General features: G+C 36.2%; 1 protein-coding gene across 1 annotated transcript in view; it reads left to right on the top strand.

Annotated features, from left to right (window-relative positions):
- The window catches only part of LOC128983889 (THO complex subunit 2), an 84,635-nt gene that overhangs the window by 18,185 nt on the left and 50,973 nt on the right, over positions 1-15,477 (top strand). Inside the window, exons 7-11 of the mRNA XM_054403143.1 lie at positions 10,206-10,453; positions 11,472-11,618; positions 12,722-12,900; positions 14,462-14,660; positions 15,142-15,305. Coding sequence (XP_054259118.1) covers positions 10,206-10,453; positions 11,472-11,618; positions 12,722-12,900; positions 14,462-14,660; positions 15,142-15,305 — 937 coding nt within the window. The remainder of the gene's footprint in view (positions 1-10,205; positions 10,454-11,471; positions 11,619-12,721; positions 12,901-14,461; positions 14,661-15,141; positions 15,306-15,477) is intronic.

Here is a 15,477-nt window from a genome sequence, read left to right as displayed (position 1 = left end):
TATATTTCGCAAACCGTTTAACGGATCGGTATGATTCTTTTTTTGTTTGAAAGATATTTTTACAAACTATCTTTTTTGTATTTACACATTTGTTGTAAACTTAATATTCACCGCACAATATTGAAAAACGTCGTTTTTATTGTTATTATATTTATTGTTTTGCTTATAATTTCTTAACCGCTGATAAAATCAAATACCACCCGTGGCAAAAGTTTCAGATAATTCTATACCCTTTCCAATGATACCAAACAATATGTGATTGGACCTAAAAATAAAGCAAAGAGATTGAATAAACCGTAAAAAAACACTGAAAGTGGTGTACGGTCCGGGAAAGATTTAGTCCTGGACATGACTAGGGTTCTGTGTGCATGTCGTGTATAGAGAATTTTGCTTTTGCATTTCAATATAGGTGTCTTAAGAAGTGTTTTCCACTCGGGTGTCAAGTCCGCGCCTGTTTCGTTTTCGAGCTATGACGTCATCAAAATGGCGGCTTGGGCAATTTTTAAATGCGTATATTTCGCATACCGTTTAACGGATCGGGGTGATTCTTTTTTTGTTTGAAAGATAATTTTACAGGAAATGTTTTTTGTATTTACACTTTTGTTGTCAACTTAATATTTATCTCACAATATTAAAAAACATGGTTTTTAATGTCATTGTTTTTGAAATTTACCTCATAACTTGTTAAACGCTTATAGAATGAAATAACTACCCATTACAAAAGTTGTAGATAATTTTATGCCCTTTCCAACGATACCAAACAATTAATGTTTGAAACTAAAATTAAAGCCAAGAGATTAAATAAACCGTTAACAAACACTTAACATGTCAGAAAGTCCGGAAAATATTGCGGCTGGAACAATTCTTTAAATGCGTATATTTCGCATACTGGTTAAAGAACCGGGATGATTCTTTTTTTGTTTGTAAGATGTTTTTTAAGCCTATCATTTTTGTATTTACACCTTTGTTGTTAACCTACTATTTGTCAAAAAGTTATTAGCAAAAGTAAAATAAAAATAACAATTAAATGTACATTTATTAATATTGTGGGATAAATAGTAGGTTAACAACAAAAGTGTGAAGACAAAAAAGATAGGCTTAAAAAATATCTTACAAACAAAAAAAGAATCATCCCGGTTCGTTAACCAGTATGCGAAATATACGCATTTAAAGAATTGTTCAAGCCGCAATATTTTCCGGACTTTCTACCATGTTACGTGTTAGTTAATGGTTTATTTAATCTCTTGGCTTTAATTTTAGTTTTAAACATTAATTGTTTGGTATCGTTGGAAAGGGCATAAAATTATCTACAACTTTTGTAATGGGTAGTTATTTCATTCTATAAGCGTTTAACAAGTTATGAGGTAAATTTAAAAAACAATGACATTAAAAACCACGTTTTTTAATATTGTGAGATAAATATTAAGTTGACAACAAAAGTGTAAATACAAAAAACATTTCCTGTAAAATTATCTTTCAAACAAAAAAAGAATCACCCCGATCCGTTAAACGGTATGCGAAATATACGCATTTAAAAATTGCCCAAGCCGCCATTTTGATGACGTCATAGCTCGAAAACGAAACAGGCGCGGACTTGACACCCGAGTGGAAAACACTTCCTAAGACACCTATATTGAAATGCAAAAGCAAAATTCTCTATACACGACATGCACACAGAACCCTAGTCATGTCCAGGACTAAATCTTTCCCGGACCGTACACCACTTTCAGTGTTTTTTTACGGTTTATTCAATCTCTTTGCTTTATTTTTAGGTCCAATCACATATTGTTTGGTATCATTGGAAAGGGTATAGAATTATCTGAAACTTTTGCCACGGGTGGTATTTGATTTTATCAGCGGTTAAGAAATTATAAGCAAAACAATAAATATAATAACAATAAAAACGACGTTTTTCAATATTGTGCGGTGAATATTAAGTTTACAACAAATGTGTAAATACAAAAAAGATAGTTTGTAAAAATATCTTTCAAACAAAAAAAGAATCATACCGATCCGTTAAACGGTTTGCGAAATATACGCATTTAAAAATTGCCGAGCCGCCATCTTTATGACGTCATAGCTCGAAAACGTACCAGGTGCGAACTTGACACCCGAGTGGAAAACACTTCCTAAGACACCTATATTGAAATGCAAAAGCAAAATTCTCTATACACGACATGCACACAGAACCCTAGTCAGGTCCTGGACTAAGAGTCATCTAAGGCCATCTTAGAACCTTGAACCTCACCTCATTGCCCTTGAACTTTGCTGAACTAGCCCAAAATCTACCAAATGTGTCTGGACGGCTTAGTCAATAACCTTTAGACTGATGCTGGATTTGCATATGTTACCTTAGGCCTACACTAGTTTTCAATCCATAGCTTCTACAACTATAAATTATGAATGAAGGAAAAATGTTATGGTTATTTTGTTGACTCAGGATGTATTAAACATTTCTAGAGGTGTGCGGATAGTGAAATTTCATTTCGGATCGGATTCGGATCGGATAGTTGAGGCTCGGTTCGGATCGGATCGGATATTGGAAGGTTCGGATTCGGATATTTTCGGATTCGGATAGTTCGGCGCGGTTGATAATAAGCTGCATATGTATTTTTAACCTATAAAACAATGTAAAGCTAAGTAAATAAACTTAAATGACGATTTTGAACTATAGAATTTCAAATTAGCCAAGTCCACAGTTTTCTCTCTCTTGAAAATCACAATTATTCACAACATTTATTTTCAAAAGTTGGTTGCTTGAATATATACACTAGCAGCCGAAATCTTCACACAACACCTTAGCTCAGCAGGACTGATGTCAAACGTTTGGGATTGTTTACTTGAGGTTATGTTTTATCTTGTTTCCTGGTTCTCACAAGACAAGGATTTCTATCTCAAGTTTATTTTCACATTTTTTTTCCTTACGTTTTTGGAACGGATTATTGGCCTTAAGTGGCATTTTGCGGGTTTGCCAAGTTTAGAAAACATCACTAATGCACTAAGATGGGTTTTAGCTCACGATTTGATGGTAGGTAATTAGGCTTTATAACTCTGTAAAAGGTGTGTATCCCTGAATTTATAAATTGCATTCTACACTTATTCACTGCCAAACATAATTCAGTAGAACCTTGATGAACCCAGAATTACACTAGCCTACATAACTTCATTACCCCAAGTAAAATACCAAGATAATTTTTATAATTGTATTTGAATCGTATAATCTTAGTTTGTTAAAAATGGATTGTATGTTCAACAATAATTGCAGTCCATTATTGTTAAGCAGTATGGTCCCAAATTATTGTTTTTTAATTTTGAAACATCACGGTTCATTTGACAAAATTTATAGTTGAAGCAGCCCAATGTCAAGTCACGCTTCTGCAATAGTTTGTTTACAAGCTTTCTCCAGACCACGGGGGAGGGGAGGGTCTGATAAGCCGTCTATTGTTCACCCCCAAGAAGGTCCGACCCTCATTAGTACCGCTCGGCTGCACTCAGTGGGGAACCCAATACCACAAATGAATCTTTTAAATGAATAAAAATATTTGGTAATAATTGTTTTATTAATATTCACCTTGAAATTTCAATAAATTTTGTGTAGAATTTGACAAAAATCGGCCATTTTGACCGAATATTAATACAGTACCAAATACCAATAAAGTAGTACATTCATTGGTAATTAAATAATAGGTAAAAATTGACCGATTTTCGTCAAGCTTTACCCCCTGCTGTACGCTATGTCACAAAAGCTGATAACGACATGGGTGATTAGTAACCACGGCAACTTGTTGAATGCGTGATGAAGGGAAACCCAAGAAATAGAAGAACAAAGAGAAAGAATACAGGGTGGCTAGTGAAATCACATTGAAAAATTCCCTGACTTTTCCCTGATAATTCCATGATTTTTTTAAACTTTCCCTGATCGACAAATTCAAAATTAAAATCTTAATACTACCTAACTAATTCTTCAAAAGGACTAATCTTTATCTGAAAAATATCTTATTTTTATTTACATGAAAAACATACATAAAATCTAAAGATACAGGCTAGCTTATATCTAATATATAAAATTCTCGTGTCACAGTGTTTGTCTGCAAACTCCTCCGGAACGACTTCACCGATCGTTATGAAATTTGGTGTGTAAATTCTGTAGGTATGCGAATCGGACGTAAACTATTTCCCGTTTCGAAATTCTTAAAAGGGCTCCGCCCCAGTGGCTCTGGAGTTTCCCATGTTAACCTTATGAGATTTGCAACTTACCTTAATAAAATTAAACTGAGTTAAGATGACACACGGTTTATAATAAAATTTAAATTGTACAAAACCACAAAATTTATTTGGAGAGAGCTATTTCTTAGTTTTCACCCACACTGCACACATATATTTTCCAGATATTTAATATTCCCTGACATTTCCAGGTTTTCCAGGTCACTAGCCACCCTGAATAACGACGTTGTTATCTTTATACCCTTTTTACAATTTCTGTTATTCTGCTGTTTCTGTTATTGTTTCTGTGTGTTGCCTTTATGTAAGATTTTACGATTTTGTTTTATAGGTTTATAAAAAAAATCTCTTTAACTAAGGAAATATCAATTTATAATTTATCAACGTGCTTCTCTTCTGAAACAGCAATACCAGATGCATAATGAAGGTCAATGACCTAAAATATCACGATTGTGCAATATTGTATTTTGATGTTGAAATTAAAATCACGACAAAAGTTTGTATATATCCATGGTCCCTATCGTTTAATCATTTAATATGTACACAATCAATGCTAAATAATCGTGGTTAGTTCTAACTTTATTTTTTATTATTCAAAGTTTCTACACTGTAAGACAATCCAAAGTCAAACCGGGCAATGAATACCCAAAAAACAACGTATCTTGTCCTGTGATTGGAATACCACTCGCCAGCCAGTCCTTTAGGTTTAGGGAAGTAGTGCAAGTCTATAGCTTCAAGGTCTTTAAAAAAAACTATTACAATACAATATTCTTTATTGTTAATTCGTCAAGAATTACAATAGTGTCAATACAATAGTGAATTGTACATGTTAATTTTCATAAAATTCCTTTATTGAGTAGAAGGGTCTTGCGATTAGCCACTTCTTCAGCTCCTGGTGTAGCTTGTTGCCAGTCAGGTCTCTCAGGTAGTCAGGTAGATGGTTCCTCAGCTTGCAGCCGGTGTAGGAAGGTTTTTTCTCCCAAAGAGTTGTTCGGTGAACTGGTAGTGCAAATTTGGAGCCATGACGGGTGTTGTAGTGGTGCAGGTCTTGGTTTCTTGGGGGGTTTATTTCATTCACATACTTAATGGTGTCAAGTATGTAGAGAGACACCACTGTGAGGATTCCTAGGTTTACGAATGCTAGTCTGCAAGTCTGTGGTGGTACAAGGTTGGCGAGGGCTCTTATGGCTTTCTTTTGAAGGACAAGAATTCGATTCATATTTTTTGTTGAAGTTCCTCCCCACACTGTCAAGCCATATCTAAGATGCGACTCTACCAGTGCGAAGTAAGCTGTTTTGGCCACAGAGAGTCCCGCCTATGTAGTTTATCCTTCTGACGACATATATTCCAGTACTGATTTTTTTGCTTAGGTGGTTGATGTGCTCTTTCCATGTTAGTTTGTTATCAAGGATAACACCGAGAAATTTTGTGTAGTTTTCTATTGTTACATCCTCTAATTGAGGGACTATGTCTTTTTTCTTACTGAAATTCAGAGTTGTAGTTTTTGTGGGGTTTATTGCTAAGTCATTGTTCTTTGAGTAGAGGATAGCTTTATTTAAGATCGATTTTGAATTAAGGTAAAGGCTTTGGGCTGTGTTGTCCTTGATCAAAATGGTTGTGTCATCTGCATACATGATTGCAACAGCATTTTCACTCTCAATTTGTTTGGGGAAGTCATTAGTCAATAAGATGAATAGAATCGGGCCTAATACAGAGCCTTGTGGAACTCCTCTCGTCAGCTTGCTTTTTTAAGATTTGAAACTTTCTGTGACTTCATTTGATGAGTTTTTCAGTTCCACGACTTGTGAACGTCCCGTTAGGTAGCTTTTGAACCATTCTAGCGCAGAGTTTCTTATACCGAGTCTTTCAAGTTTCTTGCATATCAGGTCGTGGCCCAGGCAGTCAAAAGCCTTACTGTAATCAAGGAAGATGGCGGAAATGTATTGTTCGTTTTCTATCTGGTCTAGGACGTACTCAATTAGTGCTGTTATAGCTGAGGATGTAGATTTATTCTTCCGAAAGCCATGTTGGTTGTCAGTTAAGAGTTTGTTATGATTAAGATGTGCCATTAATCTAGCCAGAGCAATTTTTTCTATGATTTTAAAGAAACTGGAGATGAGAGAAATGGGCCTGTAGTTTTGAGCATTTTCAGTTGGTCCTTTTTTATGTTTGGGGTATATTTTACTGACTTTTATGGCGGATGGGAATTTGCCTTCTTTAAATGATTTATTTATAAGATAAACCAGAGGAGAGATGAGTTCTTGAGAGCAGTGCTTTATCATCTTAGAGGAAAACTCATCTATTCCACTTGATGTTTTGGCTTTTAGGGAGTTTATTATCGTTTTAACTTCTTTATAGGATGTTGAAGTTAGGGTAAGGTGTATTGGGCAGACTGGTTCCTCTCCACTCAGCACTGTTTCAGGGTCTATAACGATTGCTCTGTTTTGTTCAAGGGTATTTTCTGCTATATTTGAGAAGAATGTGTTGAAGTGTTCGGCCATTTCTTTTGTGTTGTTTGTGAGTTTGCCATTTATTTCTAATTCTGCAAGGGTTTTCTCTTCACATTTTCCTTTCCTTTCCTTGTTTATAACTTGCCATAGTGCTTTTGGTTTGTTGTCAGCTTGTTCTATGAAGCTAGCTGTTGAGGACATTTTTAGGTTTCTTAGTTTCATGTCGTATATCCTTTTTCTATTAATCATTTCTAATTTGTCTTCATTTCTGTTCGTTAACTCAAACTTTTGCAGAGCTTTCAAAAAGTTCTCTTTAAGGTATTTTGCTTCAGGATCGTAGTACTTCATATGTTTTTTGTTTTTAATAATTTTAGTTTTCTTTAATGGGCATGTATAATCCAGTGCTGTTTGAAGAATATTATGAAATTTGTTGTAGGAGGTTTCAAGATTGGGTGAAGAGTAAACATGTTCCCAATTTTGTAGATGGAGGTGGGCCTTCAGATTGTTTAGGTTTGTGTTGTTTAGGCTTCTTTTCATTAAAAATCTTTGGGAAGTGTCTTCTTGGTGTGTTTTCAGCAGGCACAGCTGCGCAGTGTGGTCAGATAGACCAGTATGCACAACTTGTCCAGTAATATACGCACATGGTATGTTTGAGCATATACAGTCTATTGAAGTGGCTGTGTCATGGGTTATTCTGGTGGCCTCTAGAGGAAATCTCCAGATGTTTTGTGTGGTTAACTCTTCTTCCAGCATGGTGTTTTTGGAATCTTGGGTGAGCCTGTCGATATTTATGTCACCGATAAGTATTAGGTTTTTCTTGTGTACTTCTTGTAGTTCTAGCGTGTCTGATAGGAGGTCAAGGGCAATTCTTGCATTTTCGATTGGTGGTCTATAGATTCCCAGAATGTAGATATCCTTTTTCTTTGTTGTCTGCATGCGAATCATTGCTGCATCGAAAATTAACTCCTGGCATGTGTTTGATATGTTAATAGCTGATACTGTATCAGCAAGGGATTCCTTGGAATATATTGCAACACCTCCAAGTTTATGTTCTTCTCTACTAAAGTGGGTAATTAAAGAGTAGCCGGGAATTTTTGTAGCTTCTAGCTCTGTTTTTTTCAGTCCGTGTTCAGTCAAGACTAGAATGCTTGGTTTTGTGTCATTGAGAATATGGTGTAGTCTGTTCGTCTTTGTAGCAAGTCCTCTAATATTTTGGTGCATTATTGCTACACAAGAATTATTTGGAGATTTGCAGATTTTTCTTTTGCTTTTTTCAGGCTGTTTGTTTCTAAAAAAGGGGTTATAGTATGGGGCACTGTAGAGTTATTAATTAGATTGTTGACTTGAATTGGGTTCTTGCAGCTGCTCATGTTTCTGTTCTCCTTGAGAAGAGAGGCAGTCCATCTCGGTCATGTTTAGTCGCTTGGTGTGTGACAGAATATTCTTTTTATATAGGTCTATATTTTTCCAAAAGAAGTCTTCAATGGTCTCTCCCGGCTTAAGAAGCTTGGCGGTGATCGGGGGTTTCCCTGTGTTCTTTGGTTTAGTTGATTTGTTTGGGGGAGATATAGTGCCCTTGAAAGTAGAGCAAACTCCTTTTGGAATTTTGATGGCCTTGGGTTTTTTAATATTTTGATTTTGTGTTTGTTGTGGTTGACTTTGGTGTTCTGGTGCTTCTTTCCTCAACTTGCTTTTTGCTATTTGCAAGGAAACACTGAAATGGGTTTTCTTAGTAGTTGCCAATTTGTTTTTATTATATGAAACTCGTCTTGGTGTGTTAATTGGCTTGCAAGGAGTCTCCTTTTTCTCAGTTATTAGTTGCTGGGAATCTTCTACTGTTATTTTATCTTCTAATTTCTTCATTTTTGACTCCATATTATTCTGTTTTTCTTTTAGGGCCTTTAGTTCAAGTAGAATTAGTGTTTCTGTGTTTGATGCTTCTGGATTTTTGTTGTCTGAAACTGTGGTTTTGTTTGTGAGGTCCTTCGCCTCTGTAGTGGTTGTCTGTGTGCTTGTCTCTCTGAATGATTTTGTAGATTCTTCTCCGGTGTTTATTCTGCTGCATGTATTTTTTTGCCTAAGGCATTTAATTTCATTCTCCATGTCCTTTATTTTTGTGTTGAAGCTATTAAAAGTTTCTTCCCTGTCTTTGTCATAATCTTCAAATGTTTTTGTGAGAGTGTTTCTCAGGCTTACTTCCTTTTCCAATTGGTGTTCTAGTTCAGTTATTGTTTCGATTAGGTCGTTGTTTCTAATTAGAATAGTATTTTTCTCATCTTCTAGTTGTTCAATTTGAGCATGGTAGTTCATGATGTCGATGGTTTGTATGTTTGTTAGTTTCTGGGCCAGACTCGAGTTTTGTTGAGTCAGGTTGAGTACTTCTTCTCTTAGTTTGCTATTTTGTGCTAGAAGTGCGTTTCCAACTTCTGCTGCAAGTGTTAGAGAAGTTTCTAAATCGGGATCTTCTGAGTTTTCTAGTTCTAGAATTTTGTTTTCTACCTCGCCCATTTTGTTACCCTGACTTTCAGAGGATATTTGATTTAGGGGTGTGGGAGTTTGGTCTTCTTTTAGTTGTAACGCTGGCTTTCCAGAGGTGAGGGAAAGATCACTACAATTGTTACACCTCCATAGGAAAATGTCTTCTTTAGAAAGGTTTTTTAATTGTTTTTCTGTGATATTGACACATCCACCATGAAACCAGGAGTTGCAGGGACCAGTACATTTTATACTGGAGTATTTTACACCGATGTTGCATTCACCACAGGGATATTTTGAAACTTTTTTGTTCTTCGACATAGTTCAGGTGTAAAATTGTATCAGTTTTGAAAAGTTTGGCTGGTTCTGTATGTCAGGAATCTTGAGGTTCAGGTTAAAAATTATATCAGTTTTGAAAAGTTTGGCTGGTTCTTTATGTCAGGGGTCTTGAAGTTCAGGTGTAAAATTGTATCAGTTTTGAACAGTTTGGCTGGTTCTTTATGTCAGGAATCTTGAGGTTTAGGTTAAAAATTATAACAGTTTTGAAAAGTTTGGCTGGTTCTTTATGTCAGGAGTCTTGAGGTTCGGGTTAAAAATTGTATCAGTTTTGAAAAGTTTGGCAGCGCCCCTAGTATCAGAAGCGAGACAAGCACGAGTTGACTTTCATTTGACCATGGTAGTTCTTTTCTGCTTTATGTCTGTTCGTTCCAGACGAATCTAATCGTAAAGCAAAACAGCCGACAACGACTAAACTAGTTATCGGTATTGCATCATACGTCTTCTTTGCCGTTTGCTGTTAGGTCGTTGGAAATGTATTGCTGTAATTTTGTCCTGGAAAACTAATGGTGGTTAAGGAGATTTAGTTTTCTGTCCAAAACGTCAAAATATATTGTCTATCCGAAAAAGTCGGATATATAACGGATAGTGTCGGATATCAAATTTGGGCTCGGTTCGGATACGGATATCCGAACCGAACCGAATCCGACCCGATTTTTTCGGATATCCGCACACCTCTAAACATTTCTTAATTTTTTATCCTCATAAATTTGTATTTTATAGGTTATTTCAACCTGGATCCAAACAGGGTACTGGACGTGATGCTGGATTCGTTTGAAGATAGACCAGAACAAGTGGACTTCTTTATACCTCTTATTCAAAATTACATGTCTGACTCCAAGACACTGGCAGAAGTGATTGCATTTAAGTTTTCCTTCTATCCGAACTCTACGATACCACATTCCCTCTACATTGTCACAGCACTGATGCTTCAACATGGTGTGATCTCACTGGATGATATTTACCCCTGGGTATGTTTTGTGGATATCAATAACTGTTAAATCTACACAAATTCATTTAATTCTTCATTTAAAGAAAGGAATGAATTTCTTTCTGTATAGGCCTACTCGACCTAAAAACAAACCAATAAATACATTAGACTAAGATTGAACAACCAAATGTAACTTATATTATCATGTGTTTGTACTTTTGGTTGTACAATCTTAGTAAAATGTATTTATTGGTTTGTTTAAGAGTGTATTAATTTTTTTTTTTTTTACTTTAGAAACAAAGCAAAACACTTTAATATAATCAATTTTGACATAAAAAATGTGTATTAAAGAGTATAAAGTGTATAAAGAGCGTATTAAATTCATTTTGGCCAATAGTACGGAGGAGTAGGCTCATATTTGCAACCAAAGCTCCAGATTTCCTTTGAGAATAGAGGATATCCTCCTGATCTTGTAAAATTCCAAATAAATACAGCCACCAACCATTTTTAAACACCAGAAACCTAAACTGCAGAAGAACATAGAATGTGTTGACCTAGTCATAACTTACCACCCCAACCTATCAAAACAAAAGTAAACAATCTCTTATGCTCTGGCTTCAAAATTGTACAACACTCCAGCCGAACAAAAGATCTCTTTAAGAAACCTCCCCGTCTAGGCAACCTCCAAACCTAAAGAATATGCTTGTCCATCCCAAACAACCTCATCCTTCCACCAACCTACCAGAACCACTCCCTCAAGTCTCATATCCATGTGACAGCAACAGATGTAAGACCTGCAATATTTATAAACCAACCACCACTTTTCCATTAATATTCATAATCAGAATACAAAATCAAAGGATACCACACAGTCCACATCTTCACAACAGAAAATCTAATACATTAACTGGAATTCCAACAATGCCAGGCCCGATATAATATTTTCTCATAGCCTTTTTTTACTTCGCACTACTAATTACTAAGTAGCATTTCCTTGTTAGTTTTTGTTGATACGATCCAACTGAAAACAACTAATACATAACCAAACGATGTTACAGCTGAGTCCAGATGACAAAATCATCACACGGGACTGGGAGAAAGAAATAAAGAAAGCCAAGGAACACAGTAGGAAGCTGAATATACTTTCTGCTAAACATGAAAAGGATAGTGAACAGTCTGAAGAGAAGGAAGACGAGTCGGACAAGGTAAAAGCTACACTGGTCATGTTTATAACAATTACAGTAAAACCCTGATAAGAAATATCTCAAGGGGATTAGTTAAATATAAATAGTCTTACATTGATTGGTAATATTTAACTCAACTGCACTTATCTCATATGTCTAATGTGTCAATGATGTATTAATATAACCGTTTTGTATTTTTTTATCGTTTTGCTGTACGACACCTTAAGTAGTATATCGATTGTTATTAAAGTGTTTTTGTTTGTTGATTTGATTATTTTAAACTGTGGAGGCATATGAATGTTTTGATACTTTTCGTAGCCGTAGGTGACTCGTATAGTTGATCATTGTTAGGTTGTTAGAAGTGTAATGCTGTAATTTTATCCAGGAAAATTAATTATAGTTATGAAGATTTTGTTTTCTGTCCAAACCGTCAAAATAGATACGGCTAGTCTATCCGATATTTAACAGATGTAAATATGAAATTTTTGCTCGGTTCAGTTACCAATATTTGATTGAACTAATCCGAATCCATCCCAATTTTTCAGATATCCGCACACTTCTATTGATATGTACCTAACTGATTAACTTCAAACCCCCAAAAAACACAATTTTGGACGAACAAAAAACACTAAAATAAATCTTCTGATAAACAATAATATTAGATTAACGATGTAACATAGAGCACACAGGCATAGGTTTTAAGAATTTTTTTAAGATATGTAGTGTGCTTACTTGGGAAAGAATCAAAACTGGTCCAGATTGAACTCTTTCCCATTCAGGTAAGCCTGCTATCCTCACAAAAAATCGTGAATATTAGATTAATTAGAATTTAGGCCATTTAGAAGAGGTTAAAGGTAAAAAGTAGTAGTAGAGGTAAAGATCAACTCAAGTTTTAATGAGAGTACAGTTACTTATCCAAAATCCGTTTTTGGATAATGCTTTTCATGATTGCCCAGGAAAAAGAGGTACAATATTTTTATTGTAACTGTAAACAATTTTATTTTTGACATGTTAACTTGTAATATTTACTTGTTCTTACTGTCTCCCGCGACTGTAGCATCATCTGAGTATATTTGCGTCCTCAGCAACACTGGTGATTTTGCTCTTGTAACTTGCTGTACTAGTTCCAGCATGCGAGGAACCAGAAGTTTGGACTGTGTGAGGCTCTATTGGAGGTGGGTGACTGGGCCAACTGTCAAGTATTGAGTAAGCGGCTACCAGACTTCTGTGTCATGGATCAGCCTCCGATAGCAAAGGCACTGTGTCAGCTGATCAACTCACTCATAGAGCCTGTCTACAGAAAGTGAGTCATTCACAGTAGACTGTTGAATCTTGGCTGCATTTGCAACAAACTATCTTCAGTGCAAGCTTTCAGTAGATAAATTGTTTGCAACCCATTCAAAATGTTAACCAGTTTTTTTGCCAATTCAATACGGCCGTCAATAAAAGACAAGATTCAACAATCTTTACAAGTTTTATGCTATGACAAGTTTCAAAAATTTTCAATACATTGTTTTTGTTTGGCTTAGAGAGTAAATACTTGAAAGTCACAGCAAAAATCAACCAATCAGAGTTTAAGAGTTAAGAGCTGATCATTACTGGGTATATATAAAGTGGCTCTGTTGTGCTACCTCCTTTCCAAGTTTTAGTTTGTGTTGGTGGAGTTTGATTTTAAGCATTATTGAAAAACTCCTCATTTTGGGTGTTGTATCTTAAAAAAAGCCTTGCTTACTTAATCCAAAATTTGTTTATTAAAATTAATTATATATTTTGTTTAAGTTATTGTTATTGTTATATCTGTTTAAGAGTCCTTTGAGCCTAGCTGGGCAAATTTATAAAACAATTACAAAATTACAAAGAAAATGTCTAACCCTAGATCTAGATACCATGTGTTATTAACTTATTAATGACGAGAAATACACATGATATATTATTAGCAGTGTTTCCTTATTTGTTACTTGTAAGATTATTCTTATAGAAAAAATGTGGGAGTGTTGCAACTCCTCCAAATCTCACGACGTCCAATGATACAAGTCCAGGTCACAGCGTCCAATATAAACGATTCGACTGTTGCACGACGTCCAAATCTCATCCTGTCCAAAAGTCAAGTAACTTCAAGGAACATAGTCTTTGTTGTACAAGCTTTAGACGTCATGGGATTGGTCGGCGTGCAACAGCACACTTTATACCTTTAGAAACTTGGCAGTAGCACCACATCCAAAGGCGCTGCCAGTTGCATGACGTCCAGAGCTCCTGCATACTAGGTTAGGTTAATATGCACGCGTGCAACAGCACACTTTATACCCTTAGAACTTGGCAGTAGCACCACGTCCAAAGGCGCTGCCAGTTGCATGACGTCCAGAGCTCCTGCATACTAGGTTAGGTTAATATGCACGCGTTCAACAGCACACTTTATACCCTTAGAACTTGGCAGTAGCACCACGTCCAAAGGCGCTGCCAGTTGCATGACGTCCAATAGCTCAGTGCTGTCACAGGACGTCCAGAGCTCCTGCATACTAGGGTAGGTTAATATGCACTACAGTCGGTAAAACAGTTTTCACAGTGTGCTGCAGGTGCTCTGGACGTCATAGGACAGCGCTGAGCTATCGGATGTTGTGACATTGTTTCTTTTTTTTTAATTTGCTCTGCTTCACAACGACTAATTTCATGACATCCAGAAGTTGTAAAAAGACTATGTTTACTGCAGTTACTGTACTTTAGGACATGACGAGATTTGGACGTCAGGCAACGGTCAAATATTTTATATTGGACGTCGCTACACTTGGACGTCAAGGTGAGGTGCACAAATTATAAAATTTACACACTATTAGGGTTGCATTAAATGAGACATTTTTGTGATATAGGCATAGTGGTCTGGGTCCCAAAATCCCAGGTCGCCCTGTGCCTCCACCCAAGAGTCGCCTCGCCCCGCCGCAGGCTTTCACACTGCTAGACCTACGCAACGACGTGATGCCCATGTTATATGCTCTGGGCCCTGCCCTACACCAAGATCCGGTACTCGTGTATAAAATAGTCAGAATCTTGCGCTCTGCTGTGGAACAGGTGTGTTGTCTTCAGTTGCTCGGTTCTGTCTGAATGTTAAGCAGACATTCAATTTATATATATATAGCCTAATTACTTTACGTAAATCATTATATATGAGAAAAGAATACATTTCTGGGAATGTAAAGAAAATAATTAGAACCACTTAAAATACTATAAAAGGGTAACAAGACACATCCAGTAATAGTTGGGGTTTTTGTTTTAAAACTGTAGAGCTCCAAAAAAATAGGAGTTTTTTTCCTTTTTTACACCTTTCCTTTTTTTGTGTCTTCTAGGCACATTCTCTTGAGTTTGTGGACAGTTAAATCAGTACAAGTTCTTTAGTCGAGGTCATAAAACATATTGTGTAGTAAGTAAATTTTTAATAATTCATTATGGTAGGGCCATATAAGTTTACATTAGGCAAATTCTATAAATCCAGATGTCACTTATCAAGGCATTACAAAGAGACAACTAGTTAAATTGTGGTCACCATTTACAGGCTATCTCAGATGGTGTGAGATATCCATCAGAAGATTCTTTGTACTGGGATACTATCTCTCTGTTGGACCTGGTGATACTGCCCAGCCTCTCCTGTATGGACGCCAACTGTTGTGTGGCAGATCACATCTGGAATGTGGTCAAACTCTTCCCCTACCAGACCAGGTAAGTGTAAAGTGATGTAGATGTACTGGGATACTATCTCTCTGTTGGACCTGGTGATACTGCCCAGCCTCTCCTGTATGGACGCCAACTGTTGTGTGGCAGATCACATCTGGAATGTGGTCAAACTCTTCCCCTACCAGACCAGGTAAGTGTATTGTGATGTAGATGTACT

The sequence above is a fragment of the Macrosteles quadrilineatus genome, unplaced genomic scaffold (genome assembly GCF_028750875.1).
Source record: "Macrosteles quadrilineatus isolate MER2022 unplaced genomic scaffold, UCM_ALF_1.0 Scaffold_2__2_contigs__length_208266976, whole genome shotgun sequence".
NCBI classification, from domain to species: Eukaryota; Metazoa; Arthropoda; class Insecta; order Hemiptera; family Cicadellidae; genus Macrosteles; species Macrosteles quadrilineatus.
Note: the sequence above shows the minus strand (reverse complement) of the source record. Positions and strands in the feature narration are given on the sequence as shown.